At 24.3% G+C, this 24,939-nt stretch overlaps 1 protein-coding gene and 1 long non-coding RNA gene across 2 annotated transcripts; one reads left to right on the top strand and one right to left on the bottom strand.

Annotated features, from left to right (window-relative positions):
* Window positions 1-411: 411 nt before the first annotated feature.
* LOC126904191 (solute carrier family 46 member 3-like) lies at window positions 412-19,457 on the bottom strand. Its single transcript, XM_050682962.1, has 8 exons — window positions 19,213-19,457; window positions 5,497-6,173; window positions 5,058-5,430; window positions 4,258-4,359; window positions 4,053-4,190; window positions 3,883-3,966; window positions 1,431-1,587; window positions 412-1,326 (listed from the first exon to the last, which is right to left on the bottom strand). Exons 2-8 carry the CDS (start codon window positions 6,082-6,084, stop codon window positions 1,077-1,079), a joined length of 1,692 nt encoding a protein of 563 aa, XP_050538919.1. The 5' UTR covers window positions 6,085-6,173; window positions 19,213-19,457; the 3' UTR covers window positions 412-1,076.
* LOC126904212 (uncharacterized) lies at window positions 19,457-24,231 on the top strand. Its single transcript, XR_007703693.1, has 3 exons — window positions 19,457-19,750; window positions 23,025-23,111; window positions 23,759-24,231. It is a non-coding gene; the product is annotated as an uncharacterized LOC126904212 (long non-coding RNA).
* The last annotated feature ends 708 nt before the right edge of the window (window positions 24,232-24,939 follow it).

The following is a 24,939-nucleotide window of genomic DNA, read 5'->3' as shown; positions in this document are numbered from 1 at the left end:
AAGCATATACTTTTAAAATATCTTGTATACAACATTAAAGGAATTTACCTTCAGAGCATCTGTATATAATAGAAAAAGTTATATATTTTTAGTACATTCTATATATAAAAGTAAAATAGTATATACTTTTAGAATACTCTGTATATAAATGTATGTTACTAAAGAAACTAATATCGGTAAATACACATTACTAAGTTTTTAAATCAATAAAATTTTTTTACTAGCTGATTACTTTATTTTGGAAGTCATCATTCAAATTTTATCAACACGCTTAATTTTTGTGATATTTTACCAATAAAATTAATACAGTTGTATCTTAAAATATTTTATTGACATAAAAAAAATATACAAAAATGACATTTATCTTTTTTTTTTATTTAAAATTATTGAATTTATTAAAATTATACTTGGTTTTATTAGAAACAATAAATTTTATAATGCAAAATATGTATTTTTTGAAAAGGTCTATTTATACAATAGATTGTGTTCATTATTAAGAAAAAACTAATGTTTATCTTAATGTCTTATGTATACTAAGTAAAAGAATAAAAATGAAATAAATATTAATAAATACAATTAAAACTATTGTAACCATTGTTCAGTACAATACTAGTCTAAAGTAAAGGTAAAAAGCATAAAAATGAATGAAAAACGTATTTTGATTGACTTAATTCTCACTAGTAAAAAATGTAACAAAATGTACATTGGTAACATGTAGACTCAGTGGCACAGTAAGAAAGTAATTGTTTTTGGTGAGGGGGTTTTACCTTTTCTTTTTACTCATCAAACGTTCTTATTCATATACGTTCTTTAAGAAAACTCTAATGAGCAAAAATAAAAAAAGTCATCAAGACTAAAAATTCAAACATCGCATTTCGGGGGATTTCAACCCTTAAACTTTGGTGGCTTCACTGAGAAGATTAGTGTCATGACAATAATTTTTTTTATTAAAAAATTTATATATTAACGAATCTTTTAAATATTAATTAAATATGATTAAAATTGAAGTAAGTTAAAACAAACAAATAATTTCACAAGTATTTGAAATTAATATTGTTGGATTTAGAAAATTTTATTTATACTTTTCCTTTTCCTGCACTCTCTTCGATTTGGAAAGCCATGTTATCTAAGCCAAAACTAGCAAATTGAGCTGAACCTCTATGAGTTTGAGTTCTTCGGTCTAGTATTGTTTTTAAATCAAAGTCATGTGTCGATAACCTGAAATCTAAACTATTTTTCTTTTTTATAAATCTAGTTTTCTTATCTTCTTCTTTCAATTCTTTTTCTTTTTCCGTTCGCTCTTTTTTGTGTTCACTATACATCCATCTATAAATTAAATTAGTAATGAATTATATTTTGATCTAATTTATAAATAAGCAATGTAATAGTTAATGTTTTACAAACAAAATTTTTATTAATTCCTCACTTACAAAAAAATAAATGCTGCTGGTGCAGTTAAAGCACCTCCGAGTAAAAAAAATGCACCAGGAACTGTTTTGAGTGTAGCTTTGTACACAGCACTGTACATTGGACCATATATCAATGGAACTAATGCTTCACAAACACCAAATAATGAGTTGACTTTGCCTGAATTCGATACAATTTTCAATTTATTAATAGACAATTAAAAAATAGTCAACTATACTTTATACTATACAGTAACAATATTGTATATCTAGGGTAGTACGATTTTCCAAACTTTTATATTACTAGCGCTAATAGGGAAAATTTGATATCTATTGAGTTCAAAAGAATATCCTTAAAAAGATTTAAAAAATATCGACTCTTTCAGGTTCTATACCCCAAATGAAGTTTTTGTTTATTAATAAAAAAGCTATATTTTCGTTTGTGCGCGGTTTCGCCATCGTAGATTCCCTGACTAAAGCCCACTATTGGCAGCAATACAGTACATTGACTTTTATAATAATTATAATCTAATTATGTTATTTATGTTATTCACAGAAATTTTCCGCGTTTTGTGTAACTTAGGTGTTGATTTTCATAGTTTCCCTGTTCTTGTAGTATTTTTATTTTATGTTATGTTATTTGTATATTCTTGAGTCTCAAAGTGAATTTTACTGCCATGAAAACGTAAAAAAAGTAAAGTTTTTTATACTCTTCAAATTGTAAAAAATTAATTTATTAAAATAATATAGATCTAAACTAAACTTAGAGTATACATATAATATTTTTTTTAATATACAATTAACTAGTTTCGGCTAAAAGCCATTATCAAGTTAGTGTATAAATTTCATATAATATAACACATTAAATAAAACTCATATTACATATAACTATATTTCATATGAATAATGAATTATCAAATAAATATTAAACAAAATAAACACAAACATTAGCACGATGTAAAATAAGTAAAATTTGGAAAAATAGACTAGTTAAAAGCATAAAAATATCAAATGAGTAAAAGGACTTATTATCTATTAAATTTTACATTATTTTAAAAAATTGATTATTTTCAATTTGAACAGTATTAAAAGTTTATTTTTTATTCAAGGTAATTTGTGAGTTTGTCGGATAATAGAAGAACTAAATGAAAACGTTCTGCCAACAATTTGCATTTATTGTTTTTTTATCTTTATATCTTAGGTTGATAAAAATACAAAGTAAAAGAGATCCATTCAGTGGTGAAACCCGATCAAAAGTACCTCCAAAATATTATGAATTCGGTAAATACTGGTTTTGTATCAAATTCACTTGAGCAACGGAATCCTGGCAAAATCGTTTACGCACTATAGCTCACAATAGAAAATCGCATTCTGTGTTCATATTTCACTAAAAAACATAGGTTCCAACGTCTTCAGATTATTTGAACACTTTGGCTACATATATAACGGAAGTGTGTCCCAATGTAGTTCATTATCAAAATAAATACATCGTTTACACAGAAGGGCCTTAACATTTGTTCAAATTTTTTTCTCAAGATACCTCTTTCAGAGACTAAAGGATGTGATTGATCCAGCCATTTAACGAAATGAATTCTGGTGTCACCATGAAAATTTATTGATGGCCATGTTGTTTTTACACTAGAAACTACGTAAAAGAAAAGGAGTTCAAAGATTCAGCGAGCTAGACAGAAACCGAATTCCACTCAAAGGAGGTTCAAGGTGTCGACAATTAAATTCAAAGCTGATGAATACACCGACCTGATAGCCTTCGATAAACTGGATCTCATTATGGAACCGTTAACAAAAAAAATGTGTCCTTTTTTAACTAATAATGAACTTTGACACTTTGGTGTTACAAAAAAAAATTCCAAGCTTGATTCAAAAAAAGACTAATTAAACTGAGTTTCTATTTGTTTTTTCAACAAAAATAAGAGAACCATTATAGTAAAATAATTTGTGTAATTGTTAAGATCTTTAATTGTTAAAATGTAATTGACGAAATTTTGAACTGAGCAACAGATAAATAATTTAATTTAATTTTTGAACTAGAAATAGCTTTGGTGGGATATGAATTCAAAATTTTCATTTTTTTGCTATACATTATAGCAAAAAAATTTTTTAGAATAATAATAAATAAAAATAATTACATTATTAAGCTAATTTCTTAAAACTTTCTTTTCAATTCGGTCAAAAATTATGCAGTTTTTAATGGTTTACTATGATATTAAAAATTAGATTCATAGCTGTTCGTGATTTAAAAACCTTTCAAATTAATTTACTTTTAATTTTCACTTTTAGAACAATTTTCTTGATAGAACGCGAATGTTTAAATTTTCCTCTTTAAACATTACTTATTTGGGAAATATATGATTATTCGTTGAGCCATCAGTTTATACTTTTGAATATTTTAAATACAATATATTGCTATTTAATTAAAATTAAATTAAATAACAATATTACTTTAAATGCATATTACCTAACTCGTCTGGCGGAACGAGTTTAGAAATGATAGATCTCATAGCAATAAATGATGTACCATTCACAATATCGACCAATGGTGCTGTATTTAAAAATAATAACAATATTATAATAAATGTATGCATAATAAAAACTATCTGAGGTTATCACTTAGGGACATTAATTTACCTAAATAAAATACAAAATCTGTAGTTGCGAAAGCATATACAAAGCCAGCTAAGATTTTGCTCACACATGACATAACTCCAATCAATGCATCATCAATTTGTAACATATGACTAAACACTCCAACAGAGAACATCGTACCTAATACGAAAAACAATTATTTAATAAAATTAATATTAGAATTTGAGTTCCGTAATTTATTACTGACCTACTAAATTTGTTATCATAGAATAAGTTGAGAACAAACTGAAGTCTACTTCATCCCAATTGAATCTTACGCGAGTGAAAAGGTAGATAACAGACATTTCACCTAAGATAATATTCTAAAATGTGTCAAACCATTCTCTACTTTAAAGAAAATAAATGTTTTGATGTGTTTTTAAACAAAAATCTTTATAATGATATTATATATCGTTATCTTTTTTATCTCTTAGATTTTATCGAAATATTTAAAATTATTCTTAATTTAAATAATATAAAAAGCAGAAATTTGCTTAAATGAATATTTTGAAATTTTTTTAAGAAAACAGCTTGAGGTGATCCCCCGCTGTATAATCAACGTATACTACCTTGAATAATATAGTAGTAATAATAATAAGAAAACATAATTCTCGTAATTAACTTATAATGACAACATAATTTTTAACAAAAGAGCTTATTAAACATTTTAGTTAAGACTATAATTGCATGTTGTATTAAATAAAATTAGACTATTTTTAATATAATAAAACAAATATGTTGTTCCCAATTTTCAAGAGTGTAATTTTAAACTTGATAAGACTCAAATTAAAAATGAATCCCTTACCCTTCACTTTTTCCTTTAGTTATTATGATAGAAATTTAATTAAGAACAGTGACATTAACTCAACATTAACTGAAAGTCGGAACTCTATAATTCACAAAAAAATTTTTAATTGTTTTTTTTTAAATTATTTATTGAAATTTTATAAACTTGATTTTAATTTTAATAAATCAAAAGTGACCTTAAATCATATTTGTAAAACATACCATGCAAAGGTCCCATTACTACTATAACAACTACCATGAGCAGAACAATGCGTAATCTTCTGTTGTGTTGTCCTTCTTTAAATGCTACACGAATTGCTTCTTTTATATGACTAAGACTGAAAAAGTCTTTCACCAAATATAAGCAGGTAGTTTCTACTGGTGTCTTCTTGTCTTCTGATAGGAGTTCTGGTTTGTCTTCTTTGATAAATAATATGCCATATACAAAACTGAACACGTATAAAACAGTAGCAATAGTGTATACACCGTAAAATCCTAATTCTCGAAATAATATACCCGACAACGCCGTTCCTATTGGTACACCTACCGAACAGAATACGTTAACAACTCCTATTCTAAGAGTCCGCATTTTCACCTAATGAAAAACAGACAATCATTTATATTTATAATAATGTTATATTTTTTCTTTTCTTGTACTCACTGTTGTTACATCGCCTACATAGCTGAATACAGCCATGAACATGGTCATCCAACCTCCAGTCATGGCTGGTGGGATTGATTCTACTAGACCAGCTACTTCCATTGGTAGCTCATAAAAATAGTAAGTACATACCAACAGACCTATGCTAGTGAGGAACTCTCCGATAATTGGCATTAACATACATGGTTTGCGTTTGTGGTTTCGGTCACTCCATGAACCTATAAATATTATTAAAATCGATGGAATGCTGCTCTGCAATATAGTTTTCCATATTATCATGTCTGCGACTAGCTCTTGAACCATGACTTCTTCTTTTGCAAAATTTGCCGTATCTCTATTTTCCAACGCATAACAAATACTTTCATTCAGTCTCAAATTTACTCTACATGCTTTTTGCAAATTTAAATTTTGCGTAGCGAGAGATGCTAATACACTTGAAACAATGTAACAACCCAACATTGGTTCTACAGTGCAATGTTTGAACATGAATTTTGCTTTGGACGTTAGACTCATTGATTTCCATGTTTCGTTGTTATCGATTAATTCTACAGATTTTTCGCATTTTGAGACACTGGTGTCATAAGTCATTTTTGTTTAATTGGCTCAATCGGTTGGTCAATATCAATCATTTAGAATTAACGTATATTGTTAAAATAAACATAGCCACAATACAACTGCTAAAATAAATATAATAATTTATTTTAATGTATCATAATGATGCCTTTGTGCATATTAATTGAACAAATCTAATTCAATAATATTAATATAGCTATACTTTAATTTAAAAATATTTAATTAGAAACAAATAATAGAAAACTGGTTCGAGGCAAAAAATGTTTGCCCCTTAGTAAAAATTTTCCGGTTACGTGTGTAGCCAAACTGAGTAGGAGAGTAAGACATTATTCTTAACCTTCTTCTTATTTTTCATCGCCTTTATCCCAACTATTTGGACTCGATCACTCTTATCCTAAATTTCCACTTAACACCATCTTCCTCATCATCTACGCATACATCAGCTGTCCGCATGTCGCATTCAATAATATCCCTCCATCTCTTTTTTGGTCTTTCTCTACCTCTTCTTCCTCAACATTAATTTCCATAACTATTTTTATACCTTCCGATTTCGCCCTCCTCAAAGCCATTTTTATAAATCCATAAAGATATTCATCGAAAAGTACGAACAAAATATCTTATTTATCATATCTCATATCAAAGCTATAATAATTATGCCTTAAACTATTTTTAACACGTGGAACAAAAATTAAATGGCCAATTGGTTCCCTTGATTGTTAAAAGTTAATAATAGAGATATTTTTTTGTGATTATATTAAAAAAATTCCAATACTTTATTAAATTTTTCCCTTTATAATACATATTATTTTTTATTATACTGTAATGTAATAAAATAGTTATTAATAATTATTGATAATATATTAAAATATAATTTATAGAATTAATTATTATTTATTACGATAAACAAAAATAATTACCATATCATTAACTTTGGAAACTGTCTAATTCATATTATAAGTTATTCGAAAACAAATTTTAAAGCAGAATAATTTTTATTAAATTAAAATTTATAAGTATACATGAAGTACTGAATAAATAAAAAATTTAATATTCGGGAAAATTCTAATTGCAATGTACTTAGGTCAATAAAAATCGATAGGCTACATTTTATAAATTATAACAATAAATATAATACTATGGGATAATTATAAAATTGGAAATCAAAGCTATAACTCGTTTTTGGCCCAACTGTTTAGAGTGATACGTAAAAATGAGTTTCTTCGAAGATGTATTAGACATAACAATAATTTTTACAGTGTTAATTATTGGAATAAAACAACAAAATATCTATTATAATGACTTGATAAAAATTAAATAAATATTTATTTGTCAAAAATAAATTATTTATATTTTTCTAGGCAGAAAATTTTGTGAAGTACCAGTGTTGACAACGGGTGTAGTATTGTACCAGACTGGCATCTGACCATTGGTATCTTGACCCGTAACAGCATAGTACTAACTGGTGTCCTGTCTAAGTGTTAATCCAATATTGGTGGTCAATATTTAGGTGCCATTGCTGGGAGAGTACTAGCGTAATACTTGTTATTCAAAGTCCCCAATAGAGACTTATCAGTACGGAAAAATGTTATCATTTCAAACATATGACAATGTTGGTCCAGTATTGGTAGCCGCTATTGTGTCAGAATTACCATTACTGGTGCAATACTGTTAATTATCGCCTGTTAAGTTTTGTTTAGGAATTCATCAAAGAAGATTTTTAGTTTATTAAATTACACGTGCAAAGAATTTATTTTGAAAAATCAATATTATTTAATTGTATTGAGTAACTAGGCTCCGTTTAGCTGTGCATCACGTGTAAGGCACGTTAGGCTATTTGATCTGACCTTACAAGTAAATTTCAGATTCCAATAGGAGTACCCGGCTACGTTAGACACGATAATGTTTTACGCAAAAAGTATTACTTCAAAGTCAGTATAACAATAATATAATAAATATATAATTATTAAAATGAGTAAAATTTAAAAAAGGTCCATAGTAAAGTGAAATAAGTATACGGTTAACATTTGGTATCGAGATCATCACAATATTATAATAATATTTCAATTTTAATACTATCTTTGGTATCAAAAATATTAATAAAATTGTGTTCCATTAAAGTAATAAGCTATAATGTGTTACTATAGTATATAATTTCAAACAAAAGAAAGTAAATTTAAATTTTTGTTTATGAATTAGAATATGTGATATACATATTATATAATAACATATAGCATATAATAACTATTAGATGCTAATTAAAATTTAGAAAAATAAGATCATGATATAGTCTTATTTGAAATCATCGCCAATAGTTGAAGTTAGATCCAGATATACATATTTATGTAAAAATCCAATGAACTAATTATATTTCAAATGTTGAGATTAAATATAATAGAGTTATAGTTCTCGAAAATATCGTAACATACTCGTCACTACCAAAACATGGGATAGTTATACATTGTATTCTTAGAAGGACATAATCCTTTTCAAACAAAAATAATTTAAATAAACATTTAAGAGAAACATTTAACAAACACACAATGTTTAGTTATATTATAATACACTCATTTCTATCATAAATTGATTAATAATCACTTTTAAAAATCGTTCCTTCCGAAAATAAATCTATACATTTTTTTGTCATATTTTTTATTCTAATTTTAATAATTAAATGCATTGTATTAATCCTAATCTTACTCCATTCATCCATAATAACTTCTGTATTTTATGCTTATTTATCAATAAACAGTTACACTGTAAGAATTAGACAATGATGATTTTCAGGGGTAAATCATTATTCTTCCCTGTTCATTTAGTGCTCTAGATATCGTTACACGGATATTACGATCATCATTTTCATAGTTCTTACGTGTTAAAGTTGTGAACTAAACTGATTTATGTTATTTTATTTTTAATTATTGATTAATAGTATTATTTGAGATATTATAAGAACCAGGAAAATTATCAGGTAAGATTTTAAAAATTAATAAGAGTTTATGTTATTTCACGACCCTCGAATCACACCCGAATCAAAAATAACTCTTACTCCAACTCTATTCACTCAACAATAAACTCTCACAATCTTTTTATTTCATTTTTATTAATTTTTGAGTTACGATAAATATTATACAGATTATTAGAAAAACATATCCTATGACATAATATATCTATGTGTTAATGTGTTATCATACGACTACACAAAAATGAAATACAAATGTGTATCGAAAATTATACATAATAATAACCAACTAATTATTATTTAGCATAGGATGTATGCAAAAGAAAACTTTAGGATAAATAAAACACATGACTCTGTCGGCAATGAGCGTTTTTACTTAAATTTTTAAACTCCCACGGAGTGCTAAAAATAATTTTCTCATCTTTGCAAACAATTCTTCCAGAATAAAGGCACTAAGCTCTTTCATTAAAAAAAATTGAAAATCGGGTTTTTCTACCTACCTATAGTTGTAGATTATAATGATACACAAGGTGATCCTTTTAAATTCAGTCACGCGAATTCTCTTAAAACTATAATTTTATTGTGAATTTTTTTTTTTTTGTTCTTGTTAGTTACATATGTTACTCCATTTATCATTTATATTTTTTGTGTTCATCTCTTATGCATTATAGAGTGAAACATAGGTAAAATGTGGCTGCTGCTATTTTTATAATTAGTTATTTCTGGGTCGCACTACTATTCCAGTCTACATTTTAAAATGTTAATAACTTCCAAAGTATTAATCCAAAATTTGTTATCGACTAGCCATTTTTTTAATTTGATCATTTTTTATTTTATAAGATAATTTAATACATATGTTGTCATATAAAAAAATATGTTGACAACCCTATAAGATATAAGACACGGAACTAAAATAAAAATTTATATCAGATAAATGAAGACACATAAAAAACTATAAAATATAAAAAACATAATTTTTAAGAGATATTGAGTGACTAGCATTTAAAATTCGATGATCGTTAAGTAATTTTTCTAGCATTTGCAAGTTTTCAATGTTTTATTACATAATAAGATTATTATATGTTCATTCATACAAAACTATCAAAAATAAAAATGCTATCTTGGAGTAAAATATTTTGTAAAAATATTGTTGTTGAGTTTTGTATTGTTTATAAACAAATGAGATATATTGATATTTTTAACAAAGGATTTATAATTTTTTGTCAAATACAAATTAGAGTAACTTTTCATAACTAATTTTTTACAAATGAAGATTTGTATACACATGTTTAATTATGGTAAAACAATATAACTTAATGATTTCGCAGTATCGTTTAATAACATCCCCGCACATTCAAATATTATCAGGTTAGTGATCTCTGGTAGAAGTTAGTAAATAATGACCTTATAACATACTTCTTCAAATATCAGATAAACATTGATCACTTATGAAATATCATGTAAGAGCAATAACAATAGCGACTCATATAATCATATACACGAATATGTACATATATTTTGTCACAAATTTTCTTTTTTAATTATAATAATAGAGACAAATTTGTTTTATTTTGTTTTGAAATATATAATTAATAAGGAAATAGCTTTAATAATACAATTTAATATTGTATTATAATAATAATAAGTGTTTATATATTGAAGAGTTAATGTTTATATATTTATGACTACATATTCTACAGATGGATTGAATAGATTAATCAACATTTTCAAATAAATTTTTTATTTACTTCAGGATAAAGAAAAATCAATATCTTAATTTTTCATTGTATCAAGATTTTAGTTTATCAATTTCTAAATAAAGATTTTTTTTTTTTTTTTATGTCAACATTTAGAAATTTAAAACTTTAATTGTTAATTTTTGATTCATTCAAGATAAACAAACTAAATTATTTTTTTCATTAAAAAATATAAATTAGGTAACAGTCAAACCTAAAGAGACTTATAAAATAAAGGTGTTTTTAACTTAGGCAATGGAAAATGATTTTTTATAGGGTTTTCTATGAATATCAGTCATTATTTTGTAACACAAAAAACTAAATAAAATGTATAAATAATCATTTTTATTTAATCTGTACTATAACTATAATTTTTTTACGAACAACTTATTCAAAATTTAAATAATATGATAAATAATGAATAAACTAAAAAGCTCATTACAATAACTAATAATAAGACAAGAAGTGTACATAAAATATATAACAAAAATTATTAACTGAATATATCTATATTATTTAATTAGTTACCAACAGAAGATAAAATGTTAACGAGCACACAAGATATGTAATTATAATTATATCTTAACTGTAATAATTATTATAGCTACGTAAAACAAAAAATAAGTCTTTTTATGTTATCTTTTATATGAAAAAAGAGCAAAAGTTAATTTTTCAAACAGGATTATGCTAATTATAACAGCTTATTAAATCTCTATAGACAACTATGCAATTGTCACCTTGTTCGCCTGTGTGTCTATTTCTTACTGTGTGACTATTAACTTTAAACGAAATGTTATTTAGTAAAAAACAATCATCTATGTTTCTATTCAGAATTTTAAAAAGGAATGAAAAGTAAAATTTTTCTGTTCTGTTTTTTAATGTACTTAATTTTAAAAATTTTAAATATCTTTATATTTAGAGTAAGGAAGTGTACATAACATTTATTTAAAGCAAATAAATCGAAGGAATTGATTTTGGATTTTTTCAATTTAATATGGTAGCTGATATTGTGATTTGCCCAAATTATTAATGTATACTCAAGTTGGTGATGGGTAAAAGAAATATAAAGAACTTTAAATGCCATTGGATTGTTAAAATGAGAATAGTTCAGTTAAATAAGACCGAACGTCTTATTATATATGGATGACAAATGGAGGTTAAATAAAAGTTTAAAATTAAAAAGTATGTCTAAATTTTTAATTGGAGAGGAAAAGAATAAATTTTAATTATTAATAGAATAATTAGAGGGAATCAAAGTATGTTTTTAAGTAAAGGAAATACAGGTACATTTATTTACATTAAATCATTTATTGAAGAGGTACACAAATATAATAACTATTAATATCTTTTTGTAGAATTTTAGAATAATTAGAATTAATAATAAATTAAAAAATTTTAGCATATAATTAATAATTTTATGGTTATATACTCTAAATAATATTTATTATTAAGTTTAATTAGACGTATAAACCAGTATTTGCATTAGCCCTTGAGCTCAATATTGAGTTTCAATACGCTTATGTATACTTAACGAATTAATCACGGTAATTAATAGTACCTTTTAATCACTATTTTATAATAATATTTCATTTGTTATTTTATTCATATTAAATTTCTGTTATGATATTGCGAAAGTTTCGATTAAAAATAAGTAGCATTAATTCTTCCTCATTTTCTTATAAAAAATAATTAATAACAATTATTTATTTATTTCCAATTTAAAAGAAGCAATATTTCTATACAGAAATTTATTAGTTTTTCTATCCATGCACGTATTCAGGATCAACTTTTGGGGGATTTGTAATATTTGTTATATTATATACATTGTATACATTTTAAAATTTCGAAGGAATTTGAGCCCTTAACCAGATCATGGTATGGACGTGTTTCTATCGAAATCATTTATGTTTGGAAATACCTAAAGCTCTATCTTTTATTTTACCTATTAACAATGTCTATACAAGGAGAAACCCAATCAAAGAATCAAAAATGAATGCCCTGGAAAATCTCAACTTTTTACATCCATGAAATATATTTACTTGCCTTTGGGATAATCTATATGAATGGCCAATAATCTGTAAGTGACTAATTTACTTGGAAGTGTTACTTTTAATATTTTTTTTTATTCACAACAGTTTTTATGGTTTTCATTTAAAAGTTTTTAACCTACTAAGTTAACGGTTTTAGATTTTATTGCTATTTTCAAACTGATATTGAAATAGAAATATTCCAATGAAAAATGAGTAATATTTAACCAAGAAAGGTGTTGGTTTAAAACAAATGCTAAAACAATTAAGTCGAGTACAGACAGAAGATATGTCTATAAAACTAAAATGACTGCTGTGGTTTTATATTAACAGTGAATTTAAACTATATTTACTCATCCCGGGATATTCATGATTATGAAATCTCCACTTTGGGATGGCTTTTAATAGGTCGTGTAAACGTAAATACATATATTTACGGTTTCACAACACATTAAAACTCTCCTTAAAGATGAGATTTCATAATTATAAGAATTATTTATTAAAAACAATATATTATATTGCCCTAATAAATAATTCTTAGAATGATGATTAATAATGTAAAATTTCATAATGTAATTGCGAGTTAACACTTATTCTATAAGTTATAGATTTTCTAAATAAAACAAATATTTCGCTGTAAAAAAATAACTTTTAATTAATGATTTTTGTGTATGAATACTGGAATTCAAATTCTAATTGACAATTTCGAATATGCCTTTAGAAATATCTTTTTTAACAATAACCTCATACAATTTTAAAGTAGACATGTTAAATGCGTAATACTAGTTATTACTATTATCTGAAATACATGCATAAACTGAATAAATAGTCAGTTGGTTATTATTTTTTAGTATGTAATAGGTTTAATATTTAAAATTATTTTTAATGGGTTTTAAAATTATTGTTCTATTATCTATGGATACTCGTGTTGAAATAAAAAAAAATTATTTTTGATTTACATTATACTTTTAAAATATCATCATAACTATAATAAGTAATAAAAAAAATGTAAAGTATTTTTGAAGTAAAAAGTTGTTAATTTATGAATTCTTTAGACATACACAAAACATGAAAGTTTCGAATAGTATTCCGTATTTAAAAAACAACACACAATCTCAATCTAAACTTGAAATTAAAATTTATTCAATTAAAATTCTAGTTCTACTTTTTGGAAATTGAAATAGACAATGTAACATGTGATCAAATTTATTTAACATTTTTGAGTAAAAGTAAGTTTTGAAACGAATGTATATAAAATAAATGTTTAAGAGAAAAAATCTTATGTTAAAATTGTTGACATTGTTTAAGTAATCCTTTTCAAAAAAAATTATAATAATAATTGAAAAACTCTTTATTTAGGATATTATACTGTATTATTTTTTATTATTTCAGCAAACCACGCTTTCCCAAATAGTAGTTTAAGATCTTAACATTGAAGAGCCAGATCTAACTGATCACATCCCAATAATATGATAGTAACAAGTTAATTATTTTTTAAATTTAATTAAAGGTCTATTACATTTATTTTTAATTAGGTTCATAAATATCCTAATTGAAAATAGAATAAATAGTTAAAAATTGTTAATTATTTATTAGGCATCACTAATTTCAAAACATTTTTTAGCCTGCATTTTAGGTTAAAAATATAATAAACGAAAATAATTTTTTTCAATTATTATCTAGGGCATACGATTAGTGTAACCGATTCCTGATTAAAATAAATAAGCAAAATTTTAAAATTTAAAAGGAGCTTAAATTTTATCTAATAATAATTTTTTTTTTTGATAATCTAATTTAAAATTAGTTGTTTTAATTCTCTAAACATATTGAGTGAATTTCGGCTAAAATTAATTTTTGTATAGCAAAATGGATTATTAAGGTCAAGTATATTATAGTATATTATATTATAAGTATATTATATTATAGTCAAATAGTTATAAAATTATGATACCATTTTTGTTTTAAAAAAATCATTTTATTAAAGTTTTTTTATATTGATAAATATGTGTGATAATATTGTGGTTCAAACGTTATTTAAAGTATCATTAAATGTATGCTATTTTCCAAATACTTTATTACGTTAAAATATCTTAAAAATAGCAAAACTAGCAAATTAAAATGTTAAAAATATAATTTTATAGTTAAAATATAGTTATACACTGTAGTTAAAGATCGTTTCAATTGTAACCATTAAGAAATAATGTCACATTAATTATTAATTTTAAGTATGTGGTAACTATAATATAATATTCAAAGGTTATAACCTCAATTATTGTCAAAACAAATTAGACATTATACCGATTTATGTATAATTATTTTTGATGTACTTAATTATTAATAGTTATAAATATAACAATTATTAATATCGCATCGAAGCTAACATATTTAATAATTGATTTCCAAATACGTGTAACACTAAAAAGATGATCAAGATTAAAACTAGGTAGACCCGATCATAAAGGATATTTAAGTGCGTCAAAAGAAGTGATTCTTTAGTTTACTAATACGCATATTCATAGTATATAAGTGGGCCGAATCTCTTGCACGTATGGGTAACCAGAACAAATGTTCAGGGGGCCATTTTCATAGTCTTCCTGATTAAACTGTATACAATTAAAATAATATAAAACTAAATAGTAGTGTTTAATCACTTTAGGAATGTCTCTAGTCATGTCAGTTACGCTACTTAGTACATTAACTGGGTAAACAGAAATATTTGGAAAATATTAAAGTTCATCGTAATTTTACATTAACTTTTAACACTAATAGACAACTAAAATAATTGCAGGTTTAAAGATATTTAATTAATATTCAACACTCATACTTTTCAAGCCTTCGGTTTTAAATTAACCATTCTTTTATTGATCCAAAAATAGATTTAAAACCAACTCGCCGAATGTTATTTTACTAGGTCATTATCTATGCTTAAAAGAACTTGGTCTTTAGACTGTGACATTTTGTTAGATACAATAAACGGTATTACTACTCAAGGAGCTGTGCAAATTTTTATTTCCTCTGTCGAAAGTAAGGTGTTGCGGTTTAAAATCTGTACGCGTGCACACGTAGTTCATTCAAATCAAAACACAGTGTAGCAGGAGTTCTCTTCAAGGATTTCGTTTAGATATCAATGAATATATAGCAGAACGATGCGTGTATCACATCGTTTTATTACGGTCGCAAGTCGTCGGTTACTGTTGACAATACGTTATTCAATTATATTTTACAAGGTCAACTGTTATGCAGAAAATTTAAACGTATGAAATATGTGAAAATTGTCACAAAATATTCATTACTTTAAATAATGTACTTAAAAAATTATACGTTTCTGAACCAAAATAACAGAACACAACACCTTTCAATTTATTAAATTTTTCTTCGTCGAATATCGTCCAAGATATTATTTTTATTATACTAGTATGAATTCATTGTATTAATGAGGAAATAAAGAATATTTTTATATCCAAAACTTTGGAAAATGTATTGTTATATTGAAAATTAAAAACGTTTAATAATTCAAGTGTAAAACATAAGAATGTTGATCATTGATCCAATCAAAATTTTCAAAATATTTGAATATCAATGTACTATGAAAAAATTATTAAACAATTGTCTTTATATATAAATTTAGCTATTGTTTTAATATGGTTTATTTTATTAGAATATAATTTTTATAACATAAGTTTAAACATTAAAGTTGCACAATTATTAAGAAATATATGCTATATTTTATAGAAATATACTTATTTTTTTATAAATATAGATTCTACACATGAGAGGGAGATCATCATGAGAGATTGAGACAGATTTTAATGTGGGGGGCATTTGTAACCACTAATAACATTGAAAAGAGATCAATAGCCGGTTACATTGTTTTTCATATATATATTATTTTATAAGCTACTACTAATTGTTAACTTATTAAAAAGTAAAAAAATTAGTTATTTAGCTACTTTTTTGGATTACCAATTTTTTATTGAGTAAGAATTTATTATACAGTATAATCGAAATTTGAGGGTAAAAATTATTTAATTAATTTCATAATTTTAAAGTAATAATTAAATTTTGTCCAACACATATTTAAATGTACTCCAAGATAACACATATTTAGTTTTTAAACTATAAAATAATATAAAAATTCAGGGTGTTATTAAAATTACAAATAAGAACATTTAAACTGAAAAATTATAAACAAAAAATTTGGTTTGAAATATCCTTAAATTACATTAATTTTTTTAACAAAGAAAAAATTGTTGATAAAAATTTCACTTACGTCAATTAGACTGTAAACATTTGATATTATGTAACATTGTTGATATATATAATAATTACTAAATATTTTTTTTTGAAAATTTAACATACATACATTATGCATAAAACATTATTAATTAGTCAATTAGAAATGTTATATATAATATGGAAACGTCAGTCAAATATTTCATCTAGTAATCTGAAAAATATCTAACACTAATAACAATGTACTTTACAAAAGATTTAATCTGCCACAAGTTTTTTGTCATAAAGTTTTAGAATTCTATAGAAATTAATTATGTTTTAAAGGACCTTGATAGTTTTGAATTTTATTTAATTAACCATTATAAATACGGTAAGTGTTCGTACTACAATAGTGGTGAAATTTAGTCCTTATCAATTTGTATTTTTGCTTATTAATTTACTCATTGATTATAGTCAGTATCAAAAAAAAAATTGTATTTATGTAATATAAATAGTGTTGGAAGTTATTTCAGGGGAAACAGTAGAGCTAAATTCAAAATTTCATCATGTTGTATTTATAAAAAAATGATACGTGATTTAAATTTAAAAAATCCAATATAAATACTAAAATCTGTATTCTATGTTTCTTGATAATAAAATCATTATATAATAATGGATAAGCATGAAATATACCTAACTCTGATGCATTATTATGTGATAAAAATAATAATTACACAGGTCAATAAAAAATTGCACTTTACAATACTTAGGCGAGTCCTAAAAGTCATTTGGTGCCGATTCCAAATCTGATTTCAGATTTGTTTTATCGCGTCTATTTTCTGAAATAATTAAACACTATTAATTTAATCTTGTGGACATTTATTTGATTGAAGAATAACATTTTAGTTTAACAAAATAGAAGTTTTTATTACTAAAATTATGATTTCAATAATATAGTATAATAAAGAAAATTACTATAGAAGTTATTAAATTGTTATTATATTACTAATCTCACGTGTCTTTTGTTTACAAGATTTTTTACAAAAATATAAAGTATTATTGATATTTGAGAAATTACGGATAATGTTTTATAAATACATGTCCTTAAAAGATGCTTGCAAAACACACTTAAATTATACAATTGTTGTCTATGGTTTTTTGAAATAGTCAAATTACTATTATAAGTGAGATATAAACTAAAAGTAGTAAATTAAAATAAAAAATAATAATTTTCATTTTTAATAACAATGATATTAATACGAACATGATCTTTATATAATTCATTGAACAAGTGAAACTATTTTAACATTTTAAAAAGATTATGACTGAGCAAATGAATTGCATACAGATACATTTCAAAGTAATATAATAAGAATAAAACTCAATATTAACTATTGTTTGTTTCAATTCTTACCCGTGAACAATAACTTAATACATTTTCCATGTTAATATATTTATTTAAAAAATTAACGAGTCAAGATATATTATTTTTTCAATAGTTAAACTTTAAAAGTAGAAAAATTTTAACTGATGATTATATAGACGAATTAGTTTAATAGAATTGATTAATTATTATTTTTTTCATAATGTAAATGATTATACTGAAAAATTTTATTTATTATGAGAAATATACGGTTTATAAACAATACTATCTGTTTTTTATGATAGTGACAAATATAAAAATTGTTTAAATAGTAATATACTTTTAAATGTAATTGTAGTGATGTTAAAATATGAAAATATTGATTCTCCACACTATTACATTTGCTAAACTTTCCCTCTACTAATCTTATACGCCTTTACTATGATGATTCCTCATATAGTTTTTTTTTTTTATGTTATTAATGTATTTTTCTTCTGAAATTGCAAATAAGTGGTTTCTGATGTGATAATTTTTTAATTTGGGTTGTTACCCATTTGTAAATAAATACTTTTATATAGAATCAAAACAATACGACGTTTCAAAAAATTATGAACAATTAGAAACTAGTTTGATATAAAGCAAACAGTTATACCAAATAGAAATATTTAATATTAATTGTTTAAATAGATCAAATTTTATTAAAATAATTATTAAAATTTATTGATTTTTTCAACTTGATAAAATGTCATAAATTTTTATAAAATACTTATAATGATGATTGTTTCAATAAAATTATAGTTCAAATATAGTAGTAAAATATGTTTCAATTATATTAGGTTTACTTACCTTGCTTATTAAAATAACTATTATATAACTTTGATCAAACGTACGAGAGTCATTATCCTATTAAAATTTTATTGAATAAAAAAAATTTTTTTAAGCAAATGTACTTTGAAAATAAAAACTTTTAGTGTTTATTTGTGTAAAATATTTTTTTAAGTTAACTGATTTAAACAAAAAAATGTAGTATTTCTATATAATTAGATAACACAATATTTAATGTGCTGTCGATCAACGCTTGACTTTAAGACTGTTATGTGACTACTATAAAAATAATGATTGTATCCAACCCGCAAACAGTTTGAGGTCGTTAATTTATTGCTAACTGTGCTCTTTGAACCTCCCACCTTAACGACACTTTTTCATTTAATCAGCTGCGTTTCCAGCTTTAAATGTTCAAGTCCACGCCGAAATCTAATATGATCAACCTGAGAGTTTTCAATGCATAATATATGATACTTTACCCATTATAGTTTTTTTTTCAATTAAATAAACTTAGAACGTTTTGTAATGATATTATGTCATTATATTAATATTGAGTAAAGTAAGTATAATAAATGAACTACATAACAATAACAATTCAATTTTTGGTAAATAACATTTTAGTTTTTAATTTTGTAATTATATTGTACAGCATAAAAGAAGTTCTTTCTTACAGAATCATTTTGTTACATTATTCGTAGTAAAAACTTTTTTTTTAAACCCAGCAAAATATTTAAGTTCATAATCACTAATTAGTTACTGCCAGTTTTGGAATTTCGTTTTACATACCATATGTCACAAAACACACATAAGTAGGCTCTGCTTAATCGAATAGTAAACAGCATTTATAAATATTAAGAAATTACACTTTTCCGTGATATTTTATTAAAAATTTCCTTGAGTAGTTGGTATTAGTTTGTAAGATGTTAAACTAACAAAATTCTTATAAGAATTTTTCTAATTAAAAAGTTGATGTTTCATTTCAATAATATCTACAGATGCTCATAATTGTCAACTTATCATTTATTTTGTCAATCAAGTTTATATTTTCGAACTATTTCAATTCTAATTTTAGATCATTTTAAATATCTTAAATAAAAATTGAAATTTAGAGAAAATCAATTTAATAAAAAAAAAGCTCTGAAATAAAGTCCAAAATTACATAAAGGGAACAAATATAAGAAAATAGTTTTATATAATATTTTTTTTACGATTTAATATCAGTGGATTATTAGGTCAAGTGTTAAATTTATACTAAATAAGAAAAATTTGAACAAATTAAACTTTATAATACAATTTATTTTATTTTATTTATAAAATATATATTAAAATAGTATAAGGTAAGATTATTTACTTATTTTTTATGATTTTCATAATTGATTTTATTTTTCAATACCGCAATATTAAAAACGTAGAACCATCTCAAAAAGTTTTTTTTAAGAATTAAAAATTGAATTGTATAAATATATATTTAATAAAATTAGATAAAGAAACAAAATATTCAGAAATATTGTCAATTATTAAATAAATATCTTTAATTTATCTAACTAAAATCTAAATTAACTATAATAGGCATGTCCAGACCATTTTTACAACCCAATGGACTCATTGGTAAAAAAGGTGCTTAAGATCATATTCCTTTTCATCCCTCTTTCACACTTAACCACTTATTAATGGAAAATAAAAATAATATTGATAATTTTTTTATTGGTTTCATTTAGTTTAATGTTTCTTTGAATTTATCAATCATAAAGTATTTTTTATGTCTCTTATACTTTATAAGGGTGTCAACTTTGATTATTCAAATATCAACACACATAATTAACTAGCTTAATAATAATAATAATAAACTAATTTATAAAATAAATGGTCAATAATAACTTTTGGACCACTATTTCAAAAGTTATTAACAATTTAAGGTAATGGTTGGGAATGAATTGTGAATGATGCTATTTTTATAGCTATATATTTCACGCCCTTGTAATTCTCCTCGTCTAGGCAAAAAAATGTTAATGACTTCTGAAATACTAAATGTAATATGAAAATATCTTTAAATATTTAAAATAAATTTTGAATATTTCGCGGGTAGTGCTCGTACATTGCAGGCGCTACTTATAGACATGTCTATAGTACTGAGTGTTTTTCAATTAAATCTTAATCTATTAAATTGATTTACAGTATAATAAATTTTAATCTACTTTTAGGAATTTTATTGGAGATGAATTTTATAAAATTAATGGTGTATTATAAGATTTATAAAAAATTTTTAAATAAATTTACCAAATCTTAAAACAAGATTTTGATTGCATTGTAAATAAGCACAGGTTTTTGTCCACTACAAATTAGGGCAAATATGTCAGAACTCATCGAAAAAAGCACATTAGTGTGAAAATTAATACTTCCGTCAAGGCAATAAAATCATGTATAGGTCAACACTTAAAATATTGTGTATGGTTTATTATATTGTATTATATTAATATGGTTTTATTTTAGCTTTGATGCGAAGCTGAGAAAGTATTAATTTTACCATGTGTTTTTTTTTTTTTTTTGTCTGTTGCCACTTTTTCTCAGCTCTCAATGGGCTGATTTTAATGAACAATATGTCAAAAGATCACAAATCGTATCTAATCGAAGACATTACCCTAAAAATTGAAAAATTTTTCCTCGTTCCCCGTAAATGGGGGAAACCTCCAAAAAAATTACAAATTTTCGAAATTTTTTTAACTTTTTTTATTTAAAACTGCCATAGCTTTTTTAAAAATGGTCAAATCAATATAATTTTTTTTTGTAAATGCATGATGTCTTTACCTATCATTTTGTATATTTTTTTTGTAAATCTGACCCTTTATCTGCCCACAGGGGAGGATTTAAAATGACAACTTTTTTACAAAAAAATAACTTTTTCAATTTAACTTTTGAAAATGTTCCGGAAAGTCTGACACTTTTATATATATATATATCGTAAATTAAAGCTAATATAATGTACATTAATTCAAAAAAAAAAAAATTTGACCTCTGGACTTGTCTTCACGATGAAAATGGCTACCGAATGCTATTTTCGTGTGAAAATTCTCGATTTTATTTTTCATATTTTTAATTTTATAATGCTATAACTTATTGAAAAGTGTATGGATCAACACAATTTTTTTATGAGAAATAATATTTATTAATAAACCCTTTTTCATTCGACATACTTTATCTTAATCAGGATATAAATAAGGAAATAGCAGATCATGTAGCTTTTGGAATAACCCACCAATTTTTTAAAATTAAATACTATCTAAAGATTTGCATCGAAGCGTTTTTTATGATAGTGATTTTAATCACTGTCAGATATCATTATACTTGATTCAACTATGCTACGTCACCACTGTACCGCGACCCCTCTGTCGTGGGTTTTTTTCAATCAATTTAGACAAAAATGATACACGTTAGTCAAAATATTAATATTTTAATTCTATACATATATGTGTGAATTTGTTACATTTCTACAATGACACAGATATTACGTGTACAACGTACAATTTCATTAATCGGTATGGCATTGAATTTCTGCCCAAAAAAATTGTGTATTTTAATTTTATTTAAATTATTGTCATTATAGCAGAAAACAGACGCAAAATAGATTGTGGTTAAGATATTCGCAATTTGTTTACAGAAATAATTAATTTAAATGACGATGTTTTTGTTGATGTGTGCACACAATCTTAATCATATTGAATGTGATATTTTTCTGTAACTTAGGTATAAGTAATTATTCCGCGCTTTACTACAAAAATTAAGTGTACTGTAAATTTAAATTACAGTTTATTAAATTCTTTTTATTGTAATTACAGCATCACTTTTATTGTTGTTATCAGAAGCGCTTATCATTCATTACTGGTGTGTAATTAACTCATTTTTTAAAGAAAAAATGTAGGAGGGTAAGTCAAATTTATACAAGTTTAATTTAAGCATAAACTTAAAATTAATGTAAAAAAATTGTTTACTGATAAAGCAAAGTTGAAATTAAAAAAAAAATTTTTGTATCTAATGTTCCCTTCCTTAATTTTTTTTTATAAATTTAGATGTAATTTTCATCATTTTAGGGGACTGAGACAGAATTTGGAAAGGTTTAGTACCCTTAAACCCTCCTATTTTTTCTTATACGATTGCGTATTATTTACAACACTATATAGAGAAGGTATCTTGTTTACATCATGATCTACAGTTATAACGGACATTTTTGATAACTAATAATATGTACCATCAAATGAATCAACTTAGAGCAGTGGTCAAACTTAATGGGGCGTTGAATGTCTTACAGATTTCTATAGACTGGTATAATCGATAGTAGACATTTAACTGCCCTAAGTTTAATCATCCCTTCAAATTTACAAATACAGTAAATATGACTTTAACAGGGGTTAATGTTAAACTTTAAAATTAGAAAAACTGTTTTATTTTGGGTAATAAGTTTAACAGATTTCTATTTTACAAAATTCAGAAACATAATTCACTTTAATTATCACAATTGTATACAAATATATTTATGGGTCTAGACTTAAAAACCCACTTTTAATAATTGCAGGTTAGTATTTATGTGATTCTGAGATAAATTTCCGGACCATAAGTATGAAGATCTTGACCTAAAAAATATAAACGCTAATAAAAGAGCCATGATATTCCGAAAACATTTAAAATGCAAAAGTGAAAAAAAATCTTATTAAAACTAAATCTTTGTATAAAATAATTGTGAACTTTGAAACAGATAACAAAGAACGATTGCATGAATATTTTCAAAATATTCTTTTATTTTTATTGACTTTATATGATGATTACTTATCAATCAAAGAAAAAAATCAGTCTACGTACTAGTCCTTTTGCAACTAGAGAGCTTATTTCTAAATTTACTAATCCTCTGTCAAATAACGGCGTTAAGTCAAAAAAAGTTAAATGTAATAATAATTATTTTATTTTAGTTCTAAATTTGTGGCACACTAGGTTACTAACTAATTCAAAATATTATTTTGAAATAAATATAAACTTTTAAATAAAATTATCTTGATTATTTTACACTCTGATTTTAAGTAAAATAAAGCATATTCCTTTAAAAATTGTTAAATTTCGTAAAAATTTAAATATTATACTCAATCTATAAGTTTCAAATGATTATAATAGTATCAACATAAGTATCGTAAGTATTAAACCGAATGACAAAACTATTATGTAACAATTATGCGTTTTGAAAGCCTGAAAAAATGTAGATATTGTAAAAGTTATTCATACTTCAATGTCAATTATATTTTATCATGAAATTTAATAGGAAAAAATATATGTGACGCAATGAAGTATCTGATAAATAATATTTATGTTTTTAATTCTGATTAATAGTAAAACATTTAAAATTATTAAATTTAATATATATGCAGGTATACATTGAAAATTTGAATGCCTAGATTAAATGATAAAAATATACTAGTCTCTTAGGATTCCAAAATTTGGAACACAATTCTTTAGATGCATTATATAGTTCTATACATTATATGCAACATCACCAAACCATTGTCTGCGTAAGGTTTTGCTGACCATATCGGGCAAATCATATTTGTGATGCTCCTGTGCTAGGACGGAGGAGATTGAGGAGAAGGTATATTTCCCTTATTAAAATTGATAAAAAGGTTTTTTTTTCATCTAGTTAAATTAAAATGTTTCAACAAGTTAATGTTTTTACAAATATGCATCTGAAACTAATTTGAATAATGTGTGTTG

The sequence above is a fragment of the Daktulosphaira vitifoliae genome, unplaced genomic scaffold (assembly GCF_025091365.1).
Source record: "Daktulosphaira vitifoliae isolate Bord-2020 unplaced genomic scaffold, ASM2509136v1 Scaffold_4, whole genome shotgun sequence".
In the NCBI taxonomy this organism is placed as follows: Eukaryota; Metazoa; Arthropoda; class Insecta; order Hemiptera; family Phylloxeridae; genus Daktulosphaira; species Daktulosphaira vitifoliae.
This window is presented reverse-complemented; position numbering and strand designations above follow the sequence as displayed.